The following is a 15785-nucleotide window of genomic DNA, read 5'->3' as shown; positions in this document are numbered from 1 at the left end:
CATTCACTGGTAAAGATTGTTAACGTCATTTTTCAAACTAATCCTCACATGTGATCTAGCAGATAATTTATGGAATGAATACATCTCTGCACTGAAGAATATTCCCCCGCCCCCAAAAGTGGCACACACTGTATGATATGTGAATAATACGAAATAACAAACTTTCCACACTTGAATAGCTGTTTCTCATAATATTCTTCATTTTATGAGGATATTTCCATTGTTTTCCATTCAGTAATCCCATCTGCTACCTTTTGTTCCAGAATTAATTTTAATGATGACAGAACTTTCTTGCATGTGCTTGAGGTGGCCTATGTAATTAACTGTTGGATCTGCTGTTAGAGATTGCTAACCAGTATAGTTTATGGCTTCATTGCTTTTGTGATAAGATGAGAGTAGAAGAAATGCTTTTGGTGAAGGTAGTGATTTAGAACTGAGGTCAGATTTTAGGAACTAGCATGTGTTACGTGTTTAGCTTGTCAGATGAGTGAGACTTGGGAACTTCAAGACTAAATCTAAGGCCTGGAATCCAGATTCAGGTAATCTCTTCTATTTGTCTTTTTACATTTTAAAAATGTATCGTTTATGACAGGTTATAAAAAATATCTTTTGGCCTCTGCCTCTAGATAACTTAGTTTATAGTTTTCATAAATTCACATGCTTATACTCATATATTTGTAATTCTTTGTACATTGTGAGAGTTTGGTCACTCACTTAGTGCAGTAACTCTTCTAAGCCATTACTGCATAACTTTTACTCAAGTGATCCTTGTACTTTAAATGATGCAGGATTGCTAAAATGTGATTTCCTGATTAGAAAAATCAAGTACACAAAATTTAATTACATTTAGTTTTCGCTTTAAATAGGAATCATGTAAACCCATTCTGGAAGTCTTGCTGTCTAATTCCTTAGTGGGTTTTTTTTCCCCAGACTTTTTCTTTTTTTTAGGTGGAGTCTTGCTCTGTCGCCCAGGCTGGAGTGCAGTGCTGTGATCTTGGCTCACTGTAGTCTCTGCCTCCTGGCTTCAAGCGATTCTCCTGCCTCAGCCTCCCAAGTAGCTGGGATTACAGGCGCCCACCACCACACTCAGCTAATTTTTGTATTTTTAGTAGAGACAGAGTTTCACCATGTTGTCCAGGCTGGTCTTGAACTCATAACCTCAAGTGACTCATCCACCTCAGCCTCCCAAAGTGTTGGGATTACAGGTGTGAGCCACCATGCCTGGCCCAGACATTTTTTTTTCAGTTACAATTCATTACCACCGTATACAAAAATTATTTTCTTGAATTTTTAATTACAAGCAGACATTTGGCATTTAAAATATTTAAGGCAAGAATACTTTATTACTAAAATATACATAGATACAAATTAAATACTAGCTAAGTAAAATAATTATGTATTTTTGTGTGTATGATTACCTATAGAACTACTTTGTGATCGTGTCTCAATATTAATTCGTTAAATCTCATTGTTTCTTAAATTCTGATATGCTAATATTTTTGTTCTTACAAAACTATAAGGACAATTTTTCTTCATCTGAAATAATTACCAATGAAATTAAAACACATCCAGAATATTTGTTGTAGCTACTAGGCAGCATATCATTGATATTTATATTCAAAGATGATAAGTTGTTATATATTTAATAAGATCACCAGTTTAAAAATTATGGTTGTTGAGCTTCCATCAACTAAAAATAACTCATGTAATATTTTCCTATGTTAGTTTTATTTTTTGTTCTCAAGTAATAATCTTTCTCAGGTTCCAGTTATTAACCTATTACAAATTTTAGATTGACTGTCTACCAAAGTTGTATGTGCAAATTTAGAACTAGGTAATTAAAGAATCTTATTTTACTTTAGTTCCAGGCAGTCATCTCTACCAGAAAAAAAAATTCCAGAGCCTTCTCCTGTAACAAGGAGAAAGGCATACGAGAAAGCAGAAAAATCAAAGGCCAAGGAACAAAAGCAGTAAGTGACTAACGTTTTCTACCTGCTAGACTGTATTAAATGCCTGCTGCACTTAGTGCTAAAGACAGTCATGAAATTATTTTCCAGATTTCAGCTGGCACTGTGGTTATGACTATTTGACTAATCAAGACAGTCAAGTCAGCGTTTGGCTTGACTCAGTGGTCTAATATTCTTGGTCATATACATACTTGTAAAAATATTTGAGCACTTGTCCCTGAACGTGTCCACTTACTTATTTTCCAGTTATTTGTGTATATCATTTTAAGAGTTAATATATACTTGAGGTAAGGCTTATTAAGTCTATATTTCAAATAGTCTTCTATTAATAGAAAAATTTATAATTAATTTTGACCATCATTGCAATGTCAGCTAAAACTGACCTTGACCCTACCTCTTTACAGTAGCTGACAGAAAAACTAATAAATCATAGGGTGTGTTGTTGTGCCATTTTCTTGCTGCTCTCTCATGTTTACATTGTTGGTATTATCCTCAGTGTTTTTTTTGTGTGTTTTGTGAGGGTTAGTTTACTTAGCAGTACATAATGTAATCTGATGATCCACTTAACTGGGCATTTAAAAATTGCAGCATGACAGCATGCAGAAGTTGATTGGATTAGAACCAGTGTTACCCTGCCACCCCTCCCTCAGTTTGCCTGTTCTGCATGTGACAGGTAGATCTAAGACATGTCCTTGAGGGAAAGCATTTATGCGAATTTACATTTAAATATTAGCGAAGTAAATTACTTTAATTTCTTTAACAAAAAATAAATGTGAATATATTTAAAAGGAAGTGTTCATTTATTTTCTGTGCCTAAATGGACAATTCTATACCATCCACTACCCTGTACCAAGATGCAGACTCTCCTTTTTGACCACGAGTTTAACTGACTTGAATGTCATAGAAATTATCCTTCTTATCACCCTTGCTTCCTGTACTTAAAGACGTAGTTTGCCTGTTTCTACTGAATTGAATCTCTCAAGAATAATTGGGAAATGGGGATGGAGCGCATAAGTGATTTAAAAATAGATGAATGAATCAACTGAATAAGCAAACTTCTCATAAGCTCTCTGGGTCTCTTCCTCATCTGTAAAGTGAGAAACTTGCTCTTGATTCTAAAATTGTATGATTTTAAATGTGGCTTGCTTTATTTTTATACTGACTTCTGATTTCAACAGTCAGAATCTTCTCTTTAGTGCCATCTTGTGGCCAATGTAACAAAATCCAGTGAAAAGAGATTTTAAAAATTGTTCAGAATGCATTTTATCTTACCAATAAGGAAGAGAGAAAGGAAAGAAGGAGTTCTCTAATAAAAAGATTTTTTTTAAAGAGCATGTTTCTTATAACTTTTCTAACAAATCATAACAATTAAAGCCACCTACTTTATGTTCTTTTTTTCTTGTAGCTCAGATTCTGGAACTTCAGAGGCTAGTCTTTCACCTCCTTCTTCCCCACCAAGCCGGCCCCGTAATGAACTGAATGTTTTTAATCGTCTTACTGTTTCTCAGGGAAACACATCAGTTCAGCAGGATAAGTAAGTCATTATGGAAGAGAGCCCCAATTATATATATAATATTCTGAACCTGTCAGTACAGTCTGTAGAAAACATGTAGTCATCTCTGTGTAGGCGATGGAGCCTGACTTGTGAACTCTTACCATATTTTATGCATCTTTCCAATGGGAAAGGAACCATGCAGCCAAAATTAGAGAAAATTATTTTCCTGCTGAACATTATTCCCTGTTGTAGATTTGTATTGCTATTCCTTCAGCACTTGTCTTGCCTTTTGTTTTACAAGTAAATTAGAACTGAAAAATCTTTGAGACCACTTGATGTTTAAATTTTTGAAGATTCCTTAGCTTCTATCAGCCCACAAAAGCCTCTAATTTAGATAGCCTGAGTTGGAAAGAGGCAAATTACTTTACTTCTGGGGGATATAACAGTTTACAAAGACCATTGTTACATGTGCAACATGTTATTGTCATCTGATTGTTCTAGACAAGTTCACCACAAAATTTCAGTAATTGTGTTCTTGGAATAAAACAATCACCTTTACGGATGGAGAGAGTAGGACTGGGAGCGGGGTGGAGAAGTTGAAGGGATGTGGAAAATGTAATTGTCATCAAATTTGAAATGACAAAGTGTCCACACATTGAGCCAGAATCTCTCTTGCAAGAATGCCGTACTAACAATACTGCCATAAGGTATTTATTAACTCTGACTTGTCTGCTTGGACTTGGAATGATAATGATTGTTTTCTGCTATTACCACCCTGTATGTATCAATATCTCTAAAATTTATAGGATGCCATTTAAGATCTGTCTGGCATGTTTAGATCATTTTAAATGGCTCTATAAACTTAGAGAATCATGCCATAATTTTTAAAGAATTATAAATATGCTTAATTTATGGATAATTCTTTTATTTATGGATCCTTCATTAGATTTTAATATGGTTTAATTAGTAGAAGACATGTTCTTTAAATTGATATAGGTAGGTAAATATTTTCCTGTGTTATTAAACAAAATATTCTTTAACATTGTAAGTTATTTCTGTCATTAATTGAGAAAAGTTGAACATTAGGAATAGTTTTGGAAAGTCAAGTTTCACTAGGTATATGAAGAGTTGCTAAATTTGTGTCTACCTTGCCTTCACAGTCAGAACATTTTCTGTCAATCTTTTGAAAATCCTGACAACCTAATCACAGTTCCATATTTTTTACTGAAACACTTTATGAGCTACCAATCATTTGACTCTTTTGTCATCTCTATAAACTAAAATGTAGAATAACTGACTACTCTACACTTTCAAAAACTTGCCTACCTCCTTACATTACTTTCTCTGGGGCTACTTTTTGAGACTACCATATCCCACTAGCAAGACGCAGATCCCGCACATTGTTTCTAGTTACATTCTATGCCAACACTCACCATATCCTCATTCTCCTCAAGCCTGTTGTACAGTCTAAATAGATTTTCATAATAACCAGACTCACTGCAGTCTTGGAGGCCTCAAGGTAGGGCTAACAAGAGTGACTTGTCTATTTTAAAAGTCCACTAAAGTACCCCAGCTATTATTAAGATGCTCTCTAGTCAAAAGAACTCAGTGTTTTTGAAATAAGCTAAAACCAAAGGTTGTTAAATGAGTGACTTGCTTTCTATGCAAAAACACAATCTATTTGTGTAACTTCAACATTAGCGTCTGTATCTAAAGTAATCATTATCAAGATGAATGAAATTGATGAACTGTTATTGAAATGGGAAAATTTTTCCAGGACTAGCCAAATTAAATGGAGCAAACCTTCAAGGGCTATATCTCATGTACTTGATATTGTTCTTCTCCAAGGACTAAATTTAGAAGTGAGGATAGATTTTGTATATCAGTATTAGAAAAATTTTAGTCCCCAAAGTCTTGCTAGAAGACATAAATATCAAACTCTTTACGTGACTTAGCTATACCTTAAATATGCTAATATCCAGTGCAAATAGAAAAGCATGGCACTATGAAGGAAATGTTTGCTATATATCTGTTATTCATGCTGTTGATTTTGAGTCCAGAGTCAGTGTCCTTACCTGTTGACATCTGTATTCTTTCTCTCATAATTCTAACTCTTTCACTATAGGTCTGATGAAAGTGACTCCTCTCTGTCGGAGGTACACAGGTACTTTCTTTCCTGCCTTTCCTACATTCTGGAATTTCATTGATGTTCTAAAATGCCTTCCTAGAAATTCTAAGCAAGTCTCTTTTTTGTTGCATGCATCACTTGCTGTAAATCATATAAATGCACTAATATTTCTAAACATGATAATTTTAATACATTTTTGTGATCATACCTTTTAGATAAAGTAGTGGGTTTTTTTTGTATAATAGTTTAAAAATTGTGATACCTGTTTTCTGTCTGTAATCTAAATCTTTTCTTTAAAAGAAATCAAGTTTTGTGAATATTGATGTCAAGAAGGTTTCTTATTCTCAACGATTAAGTATTTCTAATGCCTCAAAGTGTGTGAGGTAGATAAGACATTTTTTTTTGTTGGTTTAGCAATTTTAAGTAAAAAGATTATATGATTAAAAATAAAAGTATGCTAGAGAAAAAAAGGATACTGTTGTACCAAAAATTAAAAAGAATAAGAAATAAACACTAAGGAAGCATTTTTTTAAATGAATATTTTTAAGAATAGGTGCAGCTTTAAAAATAACTGGTTTTTTTTTCTCATGTTATGGATTTTTCTGGGGGTCCTTAACTTCTCTTTCCTTTTCTCTCTGTCTCATTCCCTTTCACTATTATCATTTTATGTCCTCCCTCTTTGCACTTGTTTTCCTTGTTTTACGGCCATTTTGCTGATCATCAGCAGATCCTCCAGAAGGTAGGCAGGGGAAGGGAGAGGAAATTAATTTCATTTCCAGTATCAAAAGACCTTACAGGTTTGCATGGGACAATAATAAGTGTTTATTTATTTTTTTCTCCTTCAGATCAAGTCTGTTGTACAAATTTGCCATATTTAACCTTAAACTCTTTTAAAGTTGATTTTGTATTTCAAAATTTGAATAGATTAATTTGAATAGAGAAATAAATACCATGGCTGTATGTTTCTGATATCTATAAGTTTCTGTTATCTTTGGTAGTTTATATAAAATATTAATCCTAATATTCTGAATATTTAAGAACATTTTAAAGTAATTAATAAAACACTATGTTTAATATTGAGATTCCTTTTTCTCAAAAGACTGAATAACCAATGGTATAAAAATACATAAGAATCAAAAAAAGACATCCTGATCTCCAGGAAATAACTGTGCAATACATAAGTCACTGGGGCAAATATTTACTGAGTATTTTATGATAGTATAACCTTTGATATGACAGAATTGTGTTGGATGTTACATTTAATATTAATGTAACATAAGGGAAACATTTAATAGATTATTAGGATAAAGCTTGTAATCTGAAGGAAATAAACCTTTGGAGACACAGTATTACATATCTGAGGGTACAGTTTAGTTTTGTCTTAAGATTTGTCATTAAATGCACATTGAAAATAGTTCTTAGGCTGTTAACATGAATTGTTTTCTTTACAACCAGCTTTTTGACCTATACATACATATATATTTTCTGTTTGAGAATTAACAGTAGCAACCTACTATTCTTTAGAATCATACCTTTACAATATTTGAAATCATATTTTTAAATTTGATGGCTTCAGTTCATATCTATGAACCTTAAGGCATCAAAATTTCAAAATGGCAGATTCAGACTTTTGAGCAGATCTTGCTCCAGTTTCAGTTTTAATCTGGTTAAATTGTTAGATTATAAATTACTGAGCATCAGTTTCAATAATCTCAAATTGACACATGTATGCAAATCATGGCATCAGATTTCATAATTATATATCCAAAGATAATAATTCCTTATGTTGTTTATAGGGATAAGAAACTCCTATCACTTTTGTGATCATTATACCCAGACCCTAAAAATAAATGTTTTTTCTCCCCAACTCTAAATTTGCCTCCTTTAAATTTCCATTCGTTAGTCTTCATCAGCCCTTTTTTCCCTTACCAGAATTAATTTTATGTATCTTTTTGTTTGTATATGACAGCTCTTCAAATATTCAGCGCTTTTAAATTATGCTATTGTATCCTTTCTCCAGTAAATGTTATTTTATCAGCTCAATAGTTTCATCATCTGTTCCTTATGTAATATAGTCTACAGATCCTTCATTCTGCTTCTACTGTTTTATAAAGGCTCCAATTTTTCAATGTTCTTCTTAAAATGGGACATCTAAAACTACACCTCATTCCATATATGGCCTACATAGAATGCAGTAAGTCTATCGCTGTCTTTCTCCTGAAATATTTATTTCTATTAAACAAATCATTGATAGTGAGTAGGCATATAAAATAAATGAATTTTGTTTCAGTGATTTTGTTCAGGCAATATAATGTCCAGCTCTTTAATATGTCCCTTTAATAAGCGTGCCACTTCTCCCTAGGGCTAGGGAAAGATTGACTAGATACTAAAGATCTTCCAGATCAGCTGTGACTTTGACTCGTTAGGTGTGACTCTTCAACTACCTGTAGAAATACTTTACTCTGACAGTTCCATACTTTCCATACTTATTCACACTGTCCACAAGTCAACATATATTGTGAATATGACATTCCCTTAAATTGGTATCTATTAACCCTACAAAAAACTTTCCCCATGAGATTGATGAGCCCATGTTATCTTTTGTTGGTGAGCATTTATTTTTAAGTGGATAGTGATTTGCTTAATGTATTCCTCTGTGAGACGCAACAAGAACTTGAGTTTCTGAATTCCACGTTTTTCCTGCTTTTTGGAAGATCAGGTCTACATGTTTTGTCCCCTTTTTTGATCTTTGTGATTTCTTAGAGTACTGACAAGGATTTTGCCTACACAATGGCATATACTTTCAAAATCCTGTGATATAATGATTTAAAAACAGAAATACCTGAATTTATTGAATAAATCTCCATCGTCAGCTCTAACTTATCTTGGGCTCATGTTTCTTAATCATTTCTGCCCTCTTGCATCTCGAAGATTCTTCTCTTTCATTAAGAAGATGGAAACAAAACAGTTTTCCTTTATCCCTGTATTTGTCCTAATATTATGCCATTTGTCTTACATAATGGACATAATTCAGCATAATTTGAAACATATAATGCTTTGAGCGAAGGTACGTTAGACTGTTTGTCATGTCTTAAATCATCTTTAGCCTCCCCAACACCATTATTTTAATTCAGACCCTATCTTAAACTCCTTTGGGAGAGGGACAATGTTTTGATAATCTTTATATTTCCATAGTACATAGCCCAGTGCCATAAAGCAGAAACTACAGAAATATCTAATTTATGAGAAAGCTCCCTAAAGAGCTTCATTGTTTTTAATTTTTAATTTTTAATTTTTGCAGGTACATAGTAGATATATATTTATGGGGTACATGAGACATTTGGGTACAGGCATACAATGCACAATAATCATATCGTGGAGAATGGGGTAGCCATCCCCTCAAGCAATTATCCTTTGTGTTACAAACAATCCAATTACACTCTTTGAGTAGTTTTAAAATGTACAATTATTATCAACTATAGTCACCTTGTGGGCTATCAAATAGTAGGTCTTACTTATTCTTTCTATTATTTTTGTACCCCTTAAACATCCCCACCTCTCCCAACCCCGACTACCCTACCCAGCCTCTGGTAACCATCCTTCTACTCTCTATGTCCATGAATTCAATTGTTTGATTTTTAGATCCTATAAATAAGTGAGAATATCCAATGATATCCTCTTTCTGTGCCTGGCTTATTTTACTTAACATAATGGTCTCCAGTTCTATCTATGTTGTTGCAAATGATATGATCTCATTCTTTTTTTATGGTTGAATAGTACTCCATTGTGTGTATGTACCACATTTTCTTTATCCATTCACTGTTAAGTTCTCATTCTTTTAAAATTTTCTTTGAGATTGTCAGTTTTTTCTTTAAGTTTTTGATATTTTTGACCCATTGTCCCTTTAGAATTTCTGTTCATTCAATTATTCTTATCTTCGATTTTTGTTTGAAATCTGCTTTCTTAGTATTTTAGGTGGCATATAAGTTACACTTTCTCCAGCATGTTCCTTTACACCCCAGCTTGACATAGAATTATGTTTTCCTGTTATTTGACATTTCTGCTTCTTCCTTATTTGTCAGAATTCAGTACACTCAAATAATTCCCAAATGTGGTTTCATTAAACCTTGGAGAGATGAAATTGTTAATAAGAAAATCTAGATGTATTATAGTTTTTGCTCTTTGCAGAATGTAGCTGTTAGCAGATGCCTGATTAGTTGATATACTCCATCACTGTTACTATTTCACACTTTGTCCTTTTGCTTAAAAGACAGCAGTCTGGATTTTATTACTACTTACTTATAAAGACTTCTTAAAGTTAGGGGAAAAAAAACTAGTCTCATGATATAGTCTCATGATATTTAAGTGAGTCTTGGTTTGTTTGTTTTTTCCCCACCTTAGGGGCATAATCAACCCATTTCCAGCTTCAAAAGGAATCAGAGCTTTTCCACTTCAGTGTATTCACATAGCTGAAGGACATACAAAAGCTGTGCTCTGTGTGGATTCTACTGATGATCTCCTCTTCACTGGATCGAAAGGTGCCAGTAATTATCTAATGTAGATATTTAATAGCTTTAAAAAAAATTACATTTTTAACATGCTCTAGAAAGCTGTCTATTTAAGACCAGAAAGAATCAGATAATCTGGTTCAACTCCTGAATGTAAAACATGTAAAATTATTGCATAGTTGAGCAGCAAGTAAAACCTCTGTTGAAGTTTTGTAAATACACTGGTGACAGAATACATCTCTCTACAGTATTTGGGCATGTACTGCATATAGGGTCCTGAATTTTGAAATGCAGGTTATATAAAAATCTATAAAAGGCTATTTAAATGTACAATATGGGAAAGAGAACAAGATGCGTAGCAACCACTATTTCTGCAACACTTACTACATATCAGGGGCTATGCTAGGCAGTATGCTAATACTAATATATCTCACTTAATTCTCACAACAATCTCAATGAGATACATATTGCATCCTCATTTTGTAGACAAAGAAACTCAGGCTTCAAGTGAATAAATACTTTTCTCAGGTAAATTTAGCTAGTAAGTAGAAGAACCAGGATTAGAAACCTCGGTATACCCTTCTCCAATCCTGCACTCTTAACCCCTTTGGTACAATTGCAAGTAACTGGAAACCAGCTATAAATGCTTTGAAGAATTCTAGACTAAGAGTTTTGGGGTTCTGGAAAAGGAAGAAATTATGCCCAGCTATGAGAAACAAGGAAGGCTTTGACAAGGAGTCATTTAGGATGTACTTTATAGGATGGTTTGGATATTGACAGAAATGAATAATCAAGATTACAGAATAACATAAGCAGAGACATGAAGATCAAAGTGGAGTATGTTTGGAAACTAATTCTACTTGGGTTGAAAAATAGAATGTGTATAAGAGAAGTGCTGGTCATTGAGGCTAGAAAGGTGAAAAGCAAGCATATACAGGAATTCAGGGAGCTCATAAAAGTTTTTAGCATTTAGGGATAGTCCAAGATTCACTTTAATCAACAAATATTTATTTCTCATTGTCTATGAGGGAAGTATAAGATCCCAGCTAGAACTTATGAATTTAAGGTAAAAGAAATTCCCTAATTAAAAAAAAAAGTTCTTTGAAAATACTGTATTTTTCTAATGATTCAAGTTAAATGTATCTCTCCAGTATAACTAGATATTCAACATAACAGAAAAAGAACAAGAATAGTTTTGTGATTATGTTTTTGGGTCAAACATAAAATTTATATAATCATTGACCCTTGGGGGGAAAAATGTGTGTATATTTACTAGTGTAGAATGTTGTGAGGAGGTGGGTATATGATCAGAGGAGAATGTTTTGAAGAGGCTGATCTGAGACTGCCACTCTAAATTCAGGGGCAATTTGAAGCAAGACTCTTGTTATGACCATTTCAAAATTTTTCATAAATATTTTTTCAGTACCACATGATACATACACCAGACATCCCAGACTTTTATCTGATCCTTTATACATACCTTATCTTTGAGCCTGTTGCAGAGGGTCAAGGATGACGTTAGGATCCTTGTTGTATGTTAATTACTATTTTCGTTTCCTTCCCATAGAAGAGAAATTGTTTAAATAATTTTTATTATTAATAGAACCTAAAGTAGTTCATATTAACAGTGTTTTTTTTATTATTATTGTTTGTTTGTTTTAGATCGTACTTGCAAAGTATGGAATCTGGTGACTGGGCAGGAAATAATGTCACTAGGGGGTCATCCCAACAATGTTGTGTCTGTAAAATACTGTAATTATACCAGTTTGGTCTTCACTGTTTCAACATCTTATATTAAGGTGTGGGATATCAGAGATTCAGCAAAGTGCATTCGGACACTGACGTAAGTAACTTGAAGACAAATAGCATAAAGGAGGAATATCTCTTCTTCTTTTTTTTTTTTTACAAAATATAAGAAAAGAGAGGACTATAAATGCATTTTAATTTTTGTATACCTGTTCACTTCCTAGAGGATATTAAAAGTGTTCACAATGAAAAGCACAGATAAAATAAGAGGGGGAAAATTTTGACAAATGAAGTATAAGAGCCTGGTATTAAACAGAAAGGGATAAGCCATATTTGATCGGTGACTAAGTATACATTTCATGTTTTCTCCCTCCCAAATATAAGGTATTACATTTTAATACTATTTCTTATTTGATAGAGTTCAATGTTTTATATTACTTGCTTCAAATAACTACCATTCCTTGGGAAATGGCTGAAATCACCATGGTAGGTAGTGAAGAAGTACTTATAACCTTTAATTAACAGAGATTGAAAAGCTGAGAGTGTTTTTTAAGGACTGAGACTGCTTTGGTGTGAGTGCAAATTTCATAACTCTAGGTGATGTTGGATAATTGGAGGATGAATTTGTTTTTTCTGTGCTCATTATTGTATTTGTCTTTAGAAGTGTAGAACAAGTGATTCTTTTTGCTGTGATATTGATGAATTATTTTAATAATCAAAATTGATGTAAACTCGGTAATCATTTAAATGAGAGAAGAGAGCATAAGAAAGGTTAATTTTTACTAATTTGTAGAGATAGTAGAGACTATTTATAGTGCTGTTTTGTAATTTGAGAACATTATTCTTTGTACTGAATACAAGTCTTGAAAATCTTGTAGAAAAATATTACTATTATATCGTATATTAAGATATAACATATCTTATGGTAGAAATTTACCAATTCAATTGACTCACTAAAGTCAAATTTGAAAAGATTGATTATGGCTTAATATTCTAGAAGTTAGCTAAAAAAAAGTTTCAAAATTTAAAAAAAATTTCACCTAGAATTTATCTGAAGAAACAGGCATACGCTATATTTAAGGCTTTAGATACTCCATCTGTGATTCAGTTAAAGTAAATGAAAACTGCAAATAATTCAAAAGGTCTCCATTGTCTTTAATCCAGAAAGGCAATTCTTATACACAAAAGAGTATTGGTAAGCCTGGCCCTCAGGTGGAGGGGGGTGGTACTTCTGGAAGCTGTAGGAAAATAAATTACTTTTGTGGCAACGTATCATTTGTTGATTTTTTTTTTTTTTTTTTTTTTGAGATGGAGTCTTGCTCTGTCATCCAAGGTGGAGTGCAGTGGTGCATTCTTGGCTCACTGCCACTCCCACCTCCCAGGTTCAAGTGATTCTCCTGCCTCAGCCTCCCGAGTAGCTGGGACTACAGGCATGCACCACCACCCCCAGCTAATTTTTTGTATTTTTAGTATAGACGGGGTTTCATCATGTTGGCCAGGCTGGTCTCAAACTCCTGACCTTAGGTGATCCACCTACCTTGGCCTCCAAGTGCTGAGATTACAGGCGTGAGCCACTACACCCAGCCATTTGTTGATTTTTTTTTTTTTTAATCTTTTCTGAAAGATGTTTTAGTGCTTCCTAACTTAGGGCCTGGAATTACTAGTATACCAAGTAAGAATTTTAAATCATGTAATCTTATTTTATGCATTCATCTCTTCACTTACCAAATATTTATTTATATGTGCCAACTCTGTGTTAGGTACTGTGCTAGGTACTATGCGTACAGTGACAAAAGGACACTGTTCTTGTTGCCTACAGCCAGTTTCCCGGGAATTCAAGGAATTCTAAGCCAAACCCAAGTCCAGGAATGTGACTTTTTTGCTTTGTTTGTATCTCTTAAGGTCTTCAGGTCAAGTTACTCTTGGAGATGCTTGTTCTGCAAGTACCAGTCGAACAGTAGCTATTCCTTCTGGAGAGAACCAGATCAATCAAATTGCCCTAAACCCAACTGGCACCTTCCTCTATGCTGCTTCTGGAAATGCTGTCAGGATGTGGGATCTTAAAAGGTAGATATTTTTAAGAAAACATACCTCTTGCCTATGGCAAATACAACTTCAGATATTAATAACATTAGTGCATGTGAAGTCCAATTTTTATGACCCCAGAAGTCAATGTAAAAGCATAGGCTTTTTTTTTCAGCATATACCTCTAAATGTCTCTTGTGTCCTTATTAACAAACTGACAATTTTCTCTTTTTTTAATCTCCATTGCTTGGAAAATAAGTATGGGGGAAAAATAAAATTAAAACATTACAATTTCTTAATATTTGCCTACAAGTCATGTTGTATACTAGAAGGAGGCCAAGATTCTCATCCTAGTTTCTCCAGTACTCTTGATAGAGTTATTTTTGCAACATCACTTAAATATCATATATCTTAAATGTTTTCATTGATAAAATTAAATTAACAACTTGAGCATAAAGTCCTCACAGAATTTTTGTGAATATAAAATAAAATATATGTAAACTGTGAAGTATTAAGAAGATAAAATAGTTAAAAAGAAAAAAATGATAAATTAAAATTTAAGGCATTACATCTTTCATTCGATTTTTATTTCCTATGAAATGTGAGTTTTTTTCCTTTACTTGAGTATTTATGTTAGCTTGTTTTCTAGTTCTTAAAATTTTGGCAGCAAGGGAACATTCACTTATTAGTTAACAAATACTTATTCAACCCAAATATGTCAGGCATTGCACCAACAGTGTGGTGAGTACTGACAGTAAAGATAGAGCAAGACAAATGTGGCTGGTTGTGAACTCCTGGGCTCAAATGTTTCTGACACCTAAGCCTCCCAAAGTGCTGGGATTACAGGCAGGAGCCACTGTGCCCAGCCTTGATCTACCTTCTTAGAGCTCATCTTATAATGGAGGACAAAGGCCATTAAACAGGCTATTACAGGATTCTTAGTAACATTTCCGATTCAGGTAACATGGGGTGCCTCTCATCCAGAAGGGATTTGCCAATGGTAAATCAAATGGATGTTTTTTTGAAAAACTTGGAGAAAAACTAGCGTTATAATTTATAACATTTAAGGCATGTTACAGTATGACTGACAAAGTATGATAAACATAATTTATAGATAAATAGATAAGAGAAAAACCATGGTCCTAAATACTATATTATAAATAAAATGTAGAAAATTGAAAACAGTACTTTTTTAAGAAAATAAGAAAAGAGGTGAGGACTTGGCTTATTCTTGAAGATACTGAATTTGACTCATAGTAAGAGCACCATAGAAGAAATAGTCAAAATTATGACACAAGGCAGAAAAGATACCAGCTTTTCAAAATCTTTGCACTTTTTAATTTGCTGGTTGATTTCAGTAAGATATTACTAATTAAATGTAGATCTTAACAAAGGAACTAAAAGAATATTTTTCAAGAAACTGTAATATCTTAAAAGCTAGATACATGTCTTTATTCCAGCAGCTTGATTTGAGGTAGGACTGTGAAACAAAGGTTCATTCTTACCCTCTGACAACTGACATTACCCAGTTTTCTACCAGCCACATAGCTGGTCATTTTCATATCTTTATAATAATTGATGAAATTATTTTGACCACTTATTTTCTGATGTACACATCCACACATATATGTGTGTATATAGATATATGTATGTATATATGTGCATATATGATGTACATGCACTTACGTGTATTTGTGAAAATGTGTGTGTAATAAAATAATTTTACTTTCTCAGTATTGTTACTGATTTTGTAATTACATCAGTGATATTATCATTTTATTTGAAATTCAAATTGGACCTAATCAGTCCTATTCAGACATTTAGCAGATTAATGTTTAGGTGGATTTAGGTTGGAGTTAAAATTAATCATTTTTTAGACTTCTGCTTTTTTGCTAGCCTAAATGACATTAGTCAGC

At 33.2% G+C, this 15785-nt stretch overlaps 1 protein-coding gene across 1 annotated transcript in view; it reads left to right on the top strand.

Moving 5' to 3' along the window:
* The window catches only part of KIF21A (kinesin family member 21A), an 89613-nt gene that overhangs the window by 48576 nt on the left and 25252 nt on the right, over positions 1 to 15785 (top strand). Inside the window, exons 27-33 of the mRNA XM_011967607.1 lie at positions 1863 to 1970; positions 3373 to 3501; positions 5588 to 5626; positions 6315 to 6329; positions 9992 to 10128; positions 11761 to 11941; positions 13747 to 13911. Of these exons, the coding sequence (XP_011822997.1) occupies positions 1863 to 1970; positions 3373 to 3501; positions 5588 to 5626; positions 6315 to 6329; positions 9992 to 10128; positions 11761 to 11941; positions 13747 to 13911 (774 nt within the window). The remainder of the gene's footprint in view (positions 1 to 1862; positions 1971 to 3372; positions 3502 to 5587; positions 5627 to 6314; positions 6330 to 9991; positions 10129 to 11760; positions 11942 to 13746; positions 13912 to 15785) is intronic.

The sequence above is a fragment of the Mandrillus leucophaeus genome, unplaced genomic scaffold (genome assembly GCF_000951045.1).
Source record: "Mandrillus leucophaeus isolate KB7577 unplaced genomic scaffold, Mleu.le_1.0 Scaffold1199, whole genome shotgun sequence".
NCBI lineage: Eukaryota > Metazoa > Chordata > Mammalia > Primates > Cercopithecidae > Mandrillus > Mandrillus leucophaeus.
Note: the sequence above shows the minus strand (reverse complement) of the source record. Positions and strands in the feature narration are given on the sequence as shown.